A 13359-nucleotide genomic window follows, 5' to 3' on the forward strand; every position below is an offset into this window, starting at 1 on the left:
AATTCTGGAATTTCACAGTGGCACTCACCTTTCTGCTACAATTCACCCTCATTTTACCATTTTACTCTCTCACCTCTACCTAAACAGCTCACTAGAAATGTGACATTTTACACCATAGATGTTCTTTTTGCCTTGGAGGCTTTTAAATATTTTTCAAATAATTCTGTTCCACTCAACAAACTGAAATGAAACCTTTCAGGCTGTGGCTGAAGCCTTGCACCTTGCACCAGCTTGCTGTGAGCATAAAAAGGTCACCCCAGTGGGCTGGAGGGCTCTGGGCAGTGCTGTCCCACAGTTTTGGGGTCCTGGAGCAGTGCTGGGGCCCTGGGCAGTGCTGTCGCACAGTTTTGGGGTCCTGGAGCAGTGCTGGGGGCTTTGGGCAGTGCTGTCCCACCTGCTAAGCAGAGGCACCCCCAGCCCTCTTGGCAGCTCTCCAATATTAATGGAAATATGTTTGTGCTGCGTTGGAGATTCCTGGGCTCTGACCTTGATTGTCCTCTGTTTCTGTCAAAAATGTTCTGCCAGATCCACTCTGAAATCTCATTTATTCCCAGCAGCTTCTTAACCCAACAGCCCCCCCCCCCCACTCCCCACTGATCCACAGAACATCTCTGCCCCCTCCCCTGCTTTCCCCACACCCCAAATCCCAGCCCCAGTGTGATCCCAGCCCAGCAGGACTCCCCGTGGATCCCTGGGATGCTAACTTGCTGCTGGGATGTTCACAGTGAGCAAAATTATTCTCTTCCCAAGGAAAACATGGGTTTTTTTCCTCTTTGATTATTTTTCCCTAATTACTCCCATTTCTCAATGACAGTCACAACTCTCCTATTTTCTTTCCCTCCTGCCATTCCTCCTCTTTCCCTTCTCTTCCCTTCCTTTTTTTCCCATAAGAAAAGAGAGATCACTGGAAAAGAAAAATCCACTGCAGTAAGAATTTTCTGTTTGTTTCTTGTCATCAACACAAGAAATAACAAAGCTTCCCCAAACAAGACAGCTCTGTCTCCTCCCCAGCCCTCCCACACCCCTCCAGCAGTTCTTCACACATCACATCCTGAGATCCTGTGCCATCTCTTTGCCCACTCCTGTCCATCCATCCCTGCTCCCCTGACCCCATTCAGGGATTGACAACTCCCTGAACTTCTAAAAACTCATGGGTGGGGGGAAAGAGGGGAAATGGAGTGACAGAAACAGCAGTGAAGATCCATGCCATGGAGATGTGGAGCTGCTCCATGGGCAGATCCAAGTGTGAGAGTGTTGGTGTGGAGGGTGCTCTGGGTGAGGCTGCTGGAAGGATGAGGAAACAGAAGTGATGCAGGATTTGGGATTTCCCCATCGGGGCACAGGTGCTTTGCTCAAACAAGGATCTCCATCTGACAGCCCATGGGTGAGCTGGAATCAGGAGCAGGGGCTGGCACACAGCAAATCCACCTTCACTCCCCAGCTCCACCTTGCCACGGGAATTTCTGTGCTGATGAAACTGCCTGAGTGGATCACCTGCACAATGGGAGCAGTAGGGTATCCCTTGAGAGGCACTGGGAGGTTTAATCCAATCTGAGGATAATGTCAGGACATCCCAGTAAAGAGATACAGCTGCAATTTGCAGCTGCATTTTCTTTATTCACTTCTGAGCTCTCAGGACAAAATACCAATCCTATGGCTCTCAGTGAGTCCTGGCTCATATCTTATCAGCAGTTAGAGATTTGTTCTTTCTTTTTTTCTTTCTTTAAAAATCCTAAGGCTTAAGTTACATTTTTAGAGCAGAAGTCTGACCAATGTCTAAACATTTTACCATGAGCTGCTTGTTGTTTTTCATTGTATTCAAACACACAAGCATGGCAACAAGGTAGGACACAGCTGTGTATTCAAAAACCTGAGTGAGCTACAGCAAAGAGCAGCAGGGAGGAGAGAGGCTCCAGCTCCAGCATTTGCTGGTCCTGGAATAAACCCCAAACCTCTGCACACTGAGCCAGCTCCTCTGAGCTCTGTGCAGGCAAGGCTCACTCCCAGACTGGCCTCCCATCACTGCCTGGGTGAAATAACCCCTGTCTTTCTGGAAGTGTTGGCAAACAAGCCCCAGAATGGTTTGGGTTGGGAGGGACCTTAAAGATCATCTCTTTCCACCCTGTGCCATGTGCAGGGACACCTTCCACTGTCCCAGGCTGCTCCAAGCCCCAGTGTCCAGCCTGGCCTTGGGCACTGCCAAGGATCCAGGGGCAGCCACAGCTGCTCTGGGCACCCTGTGCCAGCACTTGCACAGGGAAGAATTCCTCCCCAATATCCCACCCACCCCTGCCCTCTGGGAATCCCCATGTCCTGTACCATCCCCTGTGTGCTGTTCCTCCATCCCTTGTCCTCAGTCACTCTCCAGCTCTCCTGGAGCCCCTGTAGGCACTGGAAGGTGCTATTAGGTATTAACCAGATGAGTTTAAAATGTTCTTTCTCTCCAGGATTCTGTGCCTGATGTGCCTGTGCTGCTCCCCTCAGCTCTCACAGGAGCTGTAGGTGTGCTCTGGGACCAGCACTGCCATCGTGGGCTGCTGTAGGAAAGGGACACCTGATTCCCCACCAAAAGGGACAGAAGGTGTTACCCACCAGTGGAAAAAAGGCTGTGATGGGAGGGTAAGGCAGGATTTAATTCTGATCCAAAACTGCAGCACATCTCCCTCCCTTGATCCATTTGCTGCTTGGATCACAGCTCCAAGGGTTTCCAAAACTGAACAGGTCCAGTTCACTCCCAACTGGGAAATTCAGGGCTCACTGGACTTCTTTTATTTTCATGGTAAGGGGCAGACAAATCTTAATCTCTCTATTCTACATTTACAGCCCACTAAGTCCCCCTCTTATCTTCTCTGGATCTGCCCTGATTTATCATCACCATGCTGCATTTGTAAAACAGTACCATAAAGTAAGAAAGAGAACATTTCCCAAGGACTACTCCAAAATAAATTATTTCAGACTCAGAGAAGCTGCTTAATAAATCCCCCTCTTCTTTTTTTCTTTAGGTATTTTAGAAAGTGATTTATAAGTGCAATATCACCTCTCAAAAATGAGACAATCAACACAGGATAAAATTATCGTGTTATGAAAATAGGGGTCAGGCAAAGGGGCTGTGCTTTAAATTAAACCAGGGAAAAAATATTTCATCTGAAATTGACTCTTTCTGTCTCAGAAATGAATGTTTTAATCACCTAAGAACCTAAAAGGTAACACAGAGCCCTAAGTAATATTTAATTCCATAGAAATATGCCTCTGTTCAATATTGATGGGCAGAACATGATATTTCTCTTAAACACACTAACAATGAAACTCGGATACTCATCAGCACTTCAGAAAGCCTTGGGATTTTCCTAGACTAGGAGATAATATCCCATTTAAATATTTAAATATCACTACCTTTCAGGCCCTTATCTATTGAAGCAATCAACACCAAGCCTTCCCCAGCTAGGCAGGGCCAGGCTCCCAGCCATGTTCTTTAAGTAAAATTAACTCTGTTTGATATCAATGCCATTCAAAATCAATGATCTTAGAGAGAAACATCATCAAAACCCAACCGCAGGGCTAAAGCTGCTAAAGAGGAAAATGGTACCAAACAGCAGCAGTATTAATTCAATATCACTGTCAAAATCAAGTCACAACCTTTCCTCACTGCTGCTGATGCAGAAGCATCATAAGCTCTAATTAGCCCTGGAGTTTCTTCCCAGAGCTTCACTTTACTTCATTATCCCTGCCTTGTTTATCCCTGCACGAGTCATTTGAAACTTTGCAAGGTATCCCCTTCCCACATGGAGTTTGTGAGTGCAGGCAGGGATCCTGTTCCCCCTGAAATCCATAGGAGAGCTTTCCCTTCAGGGAGCAGCCATGCTCCTCCTGCTGCTGCCAGCAGGGCCACCCTGGCAGTGGGACAGGGGTGACAGGAGCAAGAGAAAGGACACAGGGCTGGGCTTTGGCTGGTCACCTTGCCATGGGGATGGGGCACGTGCCCTTTGCTTGGTTCTGGGAGTGATGCTGCTTTGGTTTTGCCTTTTGTTCTGATGCCTTGTGTTTTAGCTTTTATATTTTGCAGAATCTCTGCTGCTTAGTGTGTAACTCTGAAACTTCATATCAGGTGCTAGTGAATTTTCTTCACAGGGTAGTTGAATAAAACAATTCCTTTCTAGCTGGAGAGTCAAAGACAACTGGTACCAAAAAAGCAGAAACCACAGTGAAGGCAAGGGGCCAAGCCAGGGGGCTGAGACTTCCTAGCCTGGGGCTGTGGTTGGATAATTGACCCCAATATGGAGATGAACCAAAACTTATAAAAGTGCAAAAACTTGTGACCAGAATCCATCTTGGATTCAACTTGGGTGTAGCCCCAGGCGGGCTCTTGCACTGCCCAAGGCGAATCCTTTTAATAAATTCCTATTTTATTCCTTTTGCCTTGAGTAGTCTCTGTTCCAGGTCAGCCTTTCCAGGCAACAGTTCTTTTATATGTTCTCTATATCTTCACACATATATTTGTAACTCTGTCACCTATTGTATTAGTGACTAATTTTCCCAGTACTTTTCCACAGTCTTTCCCTAAACAGAAAGACAAAACAATTCCAGAGCTCCACGCCCAGAGGGGTAGAAGACCCCTGTGCTACCTTGCTTATTTCTGGGAGCCAAGGCTATGAACAACTCTTGAAGATCCATTTCATGGATAAAATACAACTAGTGCTGATGGAGTGCTACAGAGAAGGGGCTTGACCTAGGGGGAAATTGCATCACCACTTGTCCTCCTAATTGGTGCTCTTTATTACTTATATTAATTTCCTAAAACCTATAAAAATATACTTATCCTTGGGGGGGTGGCTTTTGTGAGCATCTTTCCATAACTGCTCCTAAAGGCCTGCAAATAAAGATTCCTTTTTATATTACCTCCTTACTAAAATGATCTCGGGCTTCATTTCCAGGTTGGGAAACAGGCAACAGGAAGATGTTCCATACAGGGGGGAAAAGCCCTTTGCCCTGATCCTGAGTGGTTGATGAGGTTCAGGAGGACACCAAACTAAGCATGAAACTGCTGCCATGAGCATGGTGACTGCACCCTGCCAACACACCCCAGCTGATCCCAACCCTCATGGCAAACACCCTCCTGACTGGAACACAGAGTGGTTTGGATGAAAGAAAGAGAGAGGGGCGAGCACTGACCGTGGGGAGCTGGCTGGAGAGGAGGTGCCCATCCTGACTCAACATGTTGGAGACCATGATGGCTGGCAGGTCCATGTTCTGGTAGGGGTAGGCTGGGATCAGGCTGTTTGGAGGGAGGCTGTGGCACAGTGAGTGGTATCCAGCTTCGTGGTCCACCAGGTGCAGGAGGGACGGGTCGGGGAGGTTGGGAGGAGTTATGGGAGGGATCTCGTAGTCCTCGTTGTTCTCATTCTGACTGCTGTACGTCTGAAACACCAAAGAGACATTTTGCAGCGTGTCACTGCTTTGCTGCTGCAGCAAAGAGAAAGGGTTATTTCTCTAAGGAATACAGATTTCGGTGGAAATGGGTTTGCTGGAATCAAAAAGGCACCTCCAGTCCTGCACACCAAGTTGTAACGAGGCAGCACTGCACCATCCATCAGGAACACACCATGGAGACTCCTGAGGCGTCCTCTTGCTCCCCTCTCCCTCACATCCTGCTCATCTTTGAGTCCCAAAAACCTCAGCAGAAACTTCCACACCTGGACCACAGCCATGGAAGGGCACAGCTGCTTCCTGACCAGCTGCTGCCCTCCTAGGTCAAAGTCTCTATCTGAGCACCCATCTCAGCTCTTAACCTACAGCTGGGGTTTTTGTGAGAATTAGAGCTGTAGAAATGACAATTATTTGGGATCAAAATTCACAGAATTATGGAACAGTTTGGGTTACAAGGGACCTTAAAGCTCAGCTCCTCCCACCCCCTGCCATGGGCAGGGACACCTTCACTGTCCCAGGTTGCTCCAAGCCCTGTCCAGCATGGCCTTGGACACTTCCAGGGGCAGCCACAGCTGCTCTAGACACCCTGTGCCACAGCCTCACCAGTAAAGCATTTTCCCCTAATATTTAATCTAACCTTGCCCTCTGTCAGGTTAAAGCCATTCTCTCTCATACTCACTCCCTCAGAATCCTCAAAAACTCCAGCACAGAAGCTACAACCATGGAGAGGCTTTGGAAACACAGCCATCACTTTTAAAAAACCTTTTAAAGAAAGCCTGCATGACTTCACCACACATGGAGATTTGTCCTTCCTAATATCCTCTCCCAAATTTAATCTGGAAAAGCATTCCCTCACCTCCCCACTAACACTCCTTCGAGGTGACACAAACATGCAGAGATGTTGGAACTCTGTGTGCTCCCCATGCTTTCTCATGGCTTGTTTACTTCTAAGCATTCCCATTTATATAAAATTAGCTTATTGCACCTGTGCAATCATTTTCACTTCAGACAAAACCGTTTTTTCTTCATAACGTGTGAATCTATCCAAAATTATTAATTACCAATGCAGAATATAATGAGTCTCTGGCAGAGGAGGCTTATTCTAAACATCTACTGTTTCACATATTATTATAGCATATGAAATTCTGATTAGCTATAGTATTACACACATGCTAAAGCTAAATTTCCCAGATCACCTAGTTTCATGGTTGGATTTGGACTTAATACTTGATTTAAGAGCAAAACCTCAGATGTTAAAAAACCAGTTAAGCACTGTAGGTTTTAACAATTCATTGTCCCAGAGCTCACCCCTGGGTTCATGCTCTTCATCACTGCAGACTGTGGGGAGAAAGTCCTTAATAAATTAAAATAAAATAAAATAAATAAAATAAAGCCTGTGTTTAACTGGAGTACAGAAGTCAGTGGGAGAGGCAGCAGGGAGCAAGGAGGGCTCTGTGGATTGGGGAAAAGGCACTGCCAGGGTGAACCATGGCTCTGAGAGGTGTCAGAGCAGGGGTCACTCCTGCCTCACCCCACAGCTGGGGCTGGACAAGACTCATCCTCTGCTAAGCTGAATCCTTCCCCTTCCACCTTCCCTCCTGTGTGGACACAGGAACTTAGTGAGGTCCAACAAGTCCAAGCTCAAGGAGACTCACTCCTGGGCCAAAGAGATACAGCAGAGGAGGAGGGGTAAATGTTGAGAACAGTGAGAGAAGAACATGGGGATTCTGGTGGAGGAAACACTGGAGAGGAGCCAGCCCTGTGCCCCAGCAGCCCAGAACCCTCTGTGTGCCAGGCCCAGAACCCTCTGTGTGCCAGGATCAGAACCCTCTGTGTGCCAGGATCAGAACCCTCTGTGTGCCAGGATCAGAACCCGCTGTGTGCCAGGCCCAGAACCCTCTGTGTGCCAGGATCAGAACCCTCTGTGTGCCAGGTCCAGAACCCTCTGTGTGCCAGGATCAGAACCCTCTGTGTGCCAGGCCCTGAACCCTCTGTGTGCCAGGATCAGAACCTGCTGTGTGCCAGGATCAGAACCCTCTGTGTGCCAGGATCAGAACCCTCTGTGTGCCAGGATTAGAACCCTCTGTGTGCCAGGATGAGAACCCCCTGTGTGCCAGGATTAGAACCCTCTGTGTGCCAGGATCAGAACCCTCTGTGTGCCAGGATCAGAACCTGCTGTGTGCCAGGATTAGAACCTGCTGTGTGCCAGGATCAGAACCCTCTGTGTGCCAGGCTCAGAACCCTCTGTGTGCCAGGATCAGAACCTGCTGTGTGCCAGGCCCAGAACCTGCTGTGTGCCAGGATCAGAACCCTCTGTGTGCCAGGATTAGAACCCTCTGTGTGCCAGGATCAGAACCTGCTGTGTGCCAGGATTAGAACCCTCTGTGTGCCAGGATCAGAACCCTCTGTGTGCCAGGATTAGAACCCTCTGTATGCCAGGATGAGAACCCTCTGTGTGCCAGGATTAGAGCCCTCTGTGTGTCAAGATCAGAACCCTCTGTGTGCCAGGCCCAGAACCCTCTGTGTGCCAGGCCCAGAACCCTCTGTGTGCCAGGCCCTGAACCCTCTTTGTGCCAGGATCAGAACCCTCTGTGTGCCAGGATCAGAACCTGCTGTGTGCCAGGATCAGAACCCTCTGTGTGCCAGGATCAGAACCCTCTGTGTGCCAGGATCAGAACCTGCTGTGTGCCAGGATCAGAACCCTCTGTGTGCCAGGATCAGAACCTGCTGTGTGCCAGGATCAGAACCCCCTGTGTGCCAGGATCAGAACCCTCTGTGTGCCAGGATCAGAACCTGCTGTGTTCCAGGATCAGAACCTTCTGTGTGCCAGGATTAGAACCTGCTGTGTGCCAGGATCAGAACCCTCTGTGTGCCAGGATTAGAACCCTCTGTGTGCCAGGCTCAGAACCCCCTGTGTGCCAGGCTCAGGACCCTCTGTGTGCCAGGATCAGAACCGTCTCTGAAGCCAGGCTTTGAGCACTGGGGGTTTCCTGCCTGAAAAGATGCCAGGGAGAGTTCAGAGCCCTTCCAGTGCCTAAAGGGGCTCCAAGAGCTGGAGAGACAGGAAGGGAGGCAATGGCTTCACATGGAAAGAGTGTTAGATGGAATATGGGGAAGAAATTCTTCCCTGTGAGGGTGCTGAGGCCCTGGCACAGGGTGTCCAGAGCAGCTGTGGCCCCTGGATCCCTGGAAGTGTCCAAGGCCAGGTTGGACAGGGCTTGAAGCAGCCTAGGATAGAGCCCATGGTAGAGGATTGAGCTTTAAGGTCCCTTCCCACCCAGCCCATTTGATGATTCTGTGATTCTAGAGCAGGTTCTGCATTTCTGACCCAAACCTTTATGTTTGCCTGAGATTCCCACTGGCTGTAGGGAAACAGGAGCACGACAGAAACACAAGAGAGAGCCTGGGCCATGACAGTTCTGTACCCATTGTTAATGCTCAGGGGAAATTCAAGCCTAGCTCTTTTCCAGTCAGCTTCTGTCTTTCATTGTTATGACACGGGGAAGGCTGAGGGGATGTAGCCAAGGCAGACAGAGAGATCCCATTTAATACATCTTGTAGCCAGATTTCCATTTGGGCTATGCTCCTTGAGGTACACTGATTCTTTCCCAGTTATTTAAGAGGATTTCTCTCCATGCTTTACAGAAAAGGATTTAAATAAATCATCGCACAGCAAACTTGTTTCTCCAACTGGTTTATTTTGGTATCAGGTACATAAGCAAGTGGCTTTGCTGTACTTAACTAAATTATGTAAAACCCACTCAAAGTTTCCTAAAGCTTTCTTCAAAACTACGAGTCCCCTGTGTTGCTGCAGAGCAGCTCACCCAAGGGCTTTGAGGTGGTTTTGTACAGAGTACCAAAGCCCCAGCACCCTGCTCACCCCCAGGCACGTTTCTGCCTCTGTTCTATTCAACCCAGGGGGGAAAAAAGAAGAAAAAAAAAAAACAAACCTGTTTAAATCACAAAGCTTTCCGAATAGCTACAGCATTTTGCAGACGTATCAAAATTACAATCAAAGCTGTACACAATCAAAATCAGATTAGACAATATCCAATCAACATAATCAGAGCTGGTGCCTGCCAGCTTTCACACCCTGTCACTACCCAGCTTCCCAAAGCAAGCTGCCCTCACTCTACGTGTGTTTGAAATAGATGGTCAGAGAGATAAGGAGGGGAGATGAGGCACACAGACTCCAGAAGGCTGGGAAAAGGGGTGATTTGGTGATTTATTGTCACACACAGTGCATGTTGGCGTGTTCTCAGTGACACCTGTCCCCACAAGGAGGGCTCTCACAGGGTGTGTGCACAGAGCTGTCCCTAACCCTGCTGCAGTAACACCCAACGCTCCTCTCCACCACCATGTGGCTCTGTGGCAGATTATATTTCCTATTCTTATGTTAATTTGAATGAAATTAAACATCCAATTATAGGTTTTAAGGATACATTACAAATTAGATTAGCGGGCTGCTCAGAAGCCATTCATCCCACCAGGACTCCGAGCGTGGAGCAGCCTGTGCTGCTGAATGGCTGCCCATTTACTGTGCACAAAAAAAGATCCAGGATTTTCCACTGTCAAACAGATGACAGTTGTTGTGATTACACATTATTCCTCTTCAAATTAAAACACTGAAATCAGCTGAAACAACAAGCCTCTCCTTGCAAAGCCTCTCGTGGCTGGTGCTGCTGGGCAGATGCTGGGTGCTGCTTGGAGCAGGGCAGCCCTGCAGTGGGGTGGAGACACAGGATGGAGCCAGCCCTGGCAGAGAGGGGACAGTGCCCCTCCTCTGAGTGCCCCCTGTGCCCTCAGCCCTACAGGTACCCCTGTGCACCAGCTATAGGGCTTGCACAGGATCCAACTGCCCTGGGCACAGCCCTGGGGTTATCACAGAACCATAAAATAATCTGGGAAGAGACCTGAGGATCATCTCACTCCAAACCTCCTGCTATAGGCAGGGACACCTTCCACTGTCCCAGGGTGCTCCAAGCCCCATCCAAGCTGACCTTGGACACTTCCAGGGGCAGCCACAGCTGCTCTGGGCACCCTGTGCCAGAGCCTCAGCACCTCATAAACCTGGTTCTGCCCCATGCTTGCAAAGGATGTGATTGCAGCGGGCACAACCAACCCCCAACAGCAGCAAATAGCATTTTAAAACAATCTTTCCATCTTGAAACACAAGTCTGAGCAGGGGTCCCCACACCATCTCCATGCAGCTGCAGATTCAGGGTCAGAAAGGGGACTGGAGGGGAGGTGATGTGGGGAGATTGTAATGGGGAGAAAGACTCTGGTTCCTGCAAGGTGACACCCAGGCCATGTTCAGGACCAAGAGGAGTCAGAACAGGCAACTGGCTGCTCCCTCCCAGCTCACAGCACAGGGGTAGGGACATGTTATTCACAATCATTCAAGAGGAAAGGCAGAACTCCTGGAGCCCTTGTGAGAGCAGGGCTGGCCTGCACAGCCAGGCCCCACTGCTGAGCTGCCAAAAGCACCTGCAGGTCTTGCAGACACCCTGGGTGGTCTCCTGCCAATGCTGCTGCCCACCACAGCACATTTCCCAGACTTGCTGTATCCCTGAGGCTTTTCAGGAGAGGGACAGAGGTGGACAGGAGGCATCCCAGATGCTCAGGACCTGCAGCAGAGGCTCTCAGGTGGGAGGCAGCTTTGGGGACCTGTCAGTGGATGGCAGGTGGCTCCTCTGCTGCAAACACAGAGCACATCTCTGGGTTATGGCCTGATGGGCACAGGACCCTCTGCCATGGACTCAAAACCACCCTTTATGTTGCTGCTGCTTCACCTTTTGCTCCTGTGCTGCAGCTCCTCCTGGGCTGCAAATAAAGCCAAGCCCTGGCAAACTCCCACCAGCCATCCCATAAGAACCTCTCTGAGCTTGGGGGAGCATTCCCAGCACTGCAGCAAAGAGGAGGATGGGCCAAGGGACATCCAGATGTCTGAATGCCACACAGCTCTCAGGGAGGCTCAGCCATGGCTGATGTCCTAAAAGACTTTACAGATTCTCGTGCAGGTGACTCAGCAGGGAGTGACCAGTGCTGAGCACTTCTATAATTGATGCCTCCAGCTTCCTCCTGCCTTTCCCCTCCTGGAAGGGGAGGAAAGTGCTGTCCTCCTTTAAAAAACACCACACAGGCAGGCAGCACCATCTCTGCCCTGCATGCTGGCATTAATCACAGGGGACCTGGGAAACCATTCTCCTCCTTGGAGCATGGCAAATGTCCAGTGACCCCAATTCTCCACTGAGTCATGTTCTGTGAGGCTCCAGGAGCTGCAGCCAAGCATTGATTCAGAGAAATGTTCTTCACAGTGAGAAGGATAAAGATTTGTAGTATTATTGCAGGTAAATATTTGCCCTGTCAAGAAACATTCAACAGTAAATGTGAGCCTGAGAGAGAACATTTGTTCTTGGGAAGGTACAAGGAAATAGGGAGGCTGCTGCAGTCTATCTAGATAACACAAACCACCATGCACTCTGGGCCATCCCTCATCTAACTGGGCTTTTCCTGAAGCCAATGCAAATGCTCAGTGACCCTCCTGACACTTCAGAGATGAGCTGGGTCTAAAGAGACCCCAGCCAGCCTGACAAGTCTGCAAAGTGAGGAAAACATTGATATTTGAGAGGTGCTGCAAGGAGCACATGGAGGTTAAGGGGTGCTCACTCCATCCCAGGAGCAGTGATGGCAATTCCCCCAGCCCAATCCCAGAAGGACCCCAATCCCAGGGTGAGGGCAGCATCCCAGGGAGAGCACTCTGCCATCAGCACCACGCAGGGAAGGAGCTGCACACAAGCAGCTGGGGGTATCTGGATTTTTCCAAAGCAGAACAATGTGTCAGATGGAGTCAGAAGACAGAGAATAATGTGGATGGATGTGCCATACAGGCACATTCCCTATTCCCTACAATCTCTAAGATTCCCCATGTGCCATTGGTCACAGCAATTGCAGGGAGTACCAGGCTGACAGAACACCTTGAGACACAGAAAGAGTCCAAACACAAAGAAAAAGATAAAATGGAAGCTTCCTGAAGACCAGCTGCCCATATTTCCTCAAAAATCTTTGCTTTCTTCTCCCACTACACCCATGACTCACACAGGCATGATTCTATTTGCAAGAAGGGGATTTTGATAGGATTTTCCAGTACAAAGACCAGAGGGGTTTTCTGCTTCTCTCATGGCACTGAAGCCACAGGGACAGAAATGGTGGCAGGAGAAAATGGAAGTCACTTGGGACATTGCAAACTCCAGAGAAACACTCTGGGGCCAGCAAGGGGAGTGGGTGGGTGCTGGCTAGGGGGGCTGTCCCTTCCTGAGCCCTTCTGCAGGCAGGGGTGGCAGGGGGCTCCTGCTCACACCTGTGGCTCCCAAATCCCTGTGCCAAGGAGTGAAGCAGGGCTGGTTTTCTGTGTCAGCAGCTCTGGGTCTGAGGAATGGAAATTGATTTGCCTCATCCTCACACACAGAGATCTCTGTGAATACCAGGGTCAATGAATTATGTGGGGAGAGGTAGAAAAATACTGGAAAGAAGTATTTATTAACAGTCAGTCACATACAATCTACAAATTGTCTTTGAAGTGTTCCCAGCCCCTGCTACATTAATTTTCACATGCTCAGGTTTTTTCTAGGGGAATGCTGTTGAAAGGGGAAAAATGAGTTCTTCCACAAAAGAAATATGCCCTGAAAGTGTCTGCACAATATTCAGCAAGAGACTGGGGGCACAGCAGAGCAGCAGGAAACCTGTGGGAAAGTGGGCTCTTCCTCCTGTGTGTGCTTCTTTTCCATATCCAGAGTAGAGGGGTTTGAAATCATAGAATCACTGAATGGTTTGGATTGGAAAGGACCTTTAAGATCATCTCATTCCAAACCCCCTGACACAGGCAGGACACCTGCCACTGTCCCAGGCTGCTCCCAGCCCTATCCAGCCCTGTCC

General features: G+C 49.3%; 2 protein-coding genes across 3 annotated transcripts in view; both read right to left on the reverse strand.

The window, feature by feature from the left end:
- CBFA2T2 (CBFA2/RUNX1 partner transcriptional co-repressor 2) overlaps positions 1-13359 on the reverse strand; it is a 264258-nt gene that overhangs the window by 183251 nt on the left and 67648 nt on the right. The gene's annotated exons all lie outside the window — the stretch shown is intronic.
- TOX2 (TOX high mobility group box family member 2) overlaps positions 1-13359 on the reverse strand; it is a 153678-nt gene that overhangs the window by 58949 nt on the left and 81370 nt on the right. For both annotated transcript variants that reach the window (XM_079322014.1, XM_079322013.1), the window contains exon 3: positions 5170-5415. In XM_079322014.1, the coding sequence (XP_079178140.1) occupies positions 5170-5415 (246 nt within the window). The remainder of the gene's footprint in view (positions 1-5169; positions 5416-13359) is intronic.

Source organism: Erithacus rubecula (genome assembly GCF_903797595.1).
Source record: "Erithacus rubecula genome assembly, chromosome: 18".
In the NCBI taxonomy this organism is placed as follows: domain Eukaryota; kingdom Metazoa; phylum Chordata; class Aves; order Passeriformes; family Muscicapidae; genus Erithacus; species Erithacus rubecula.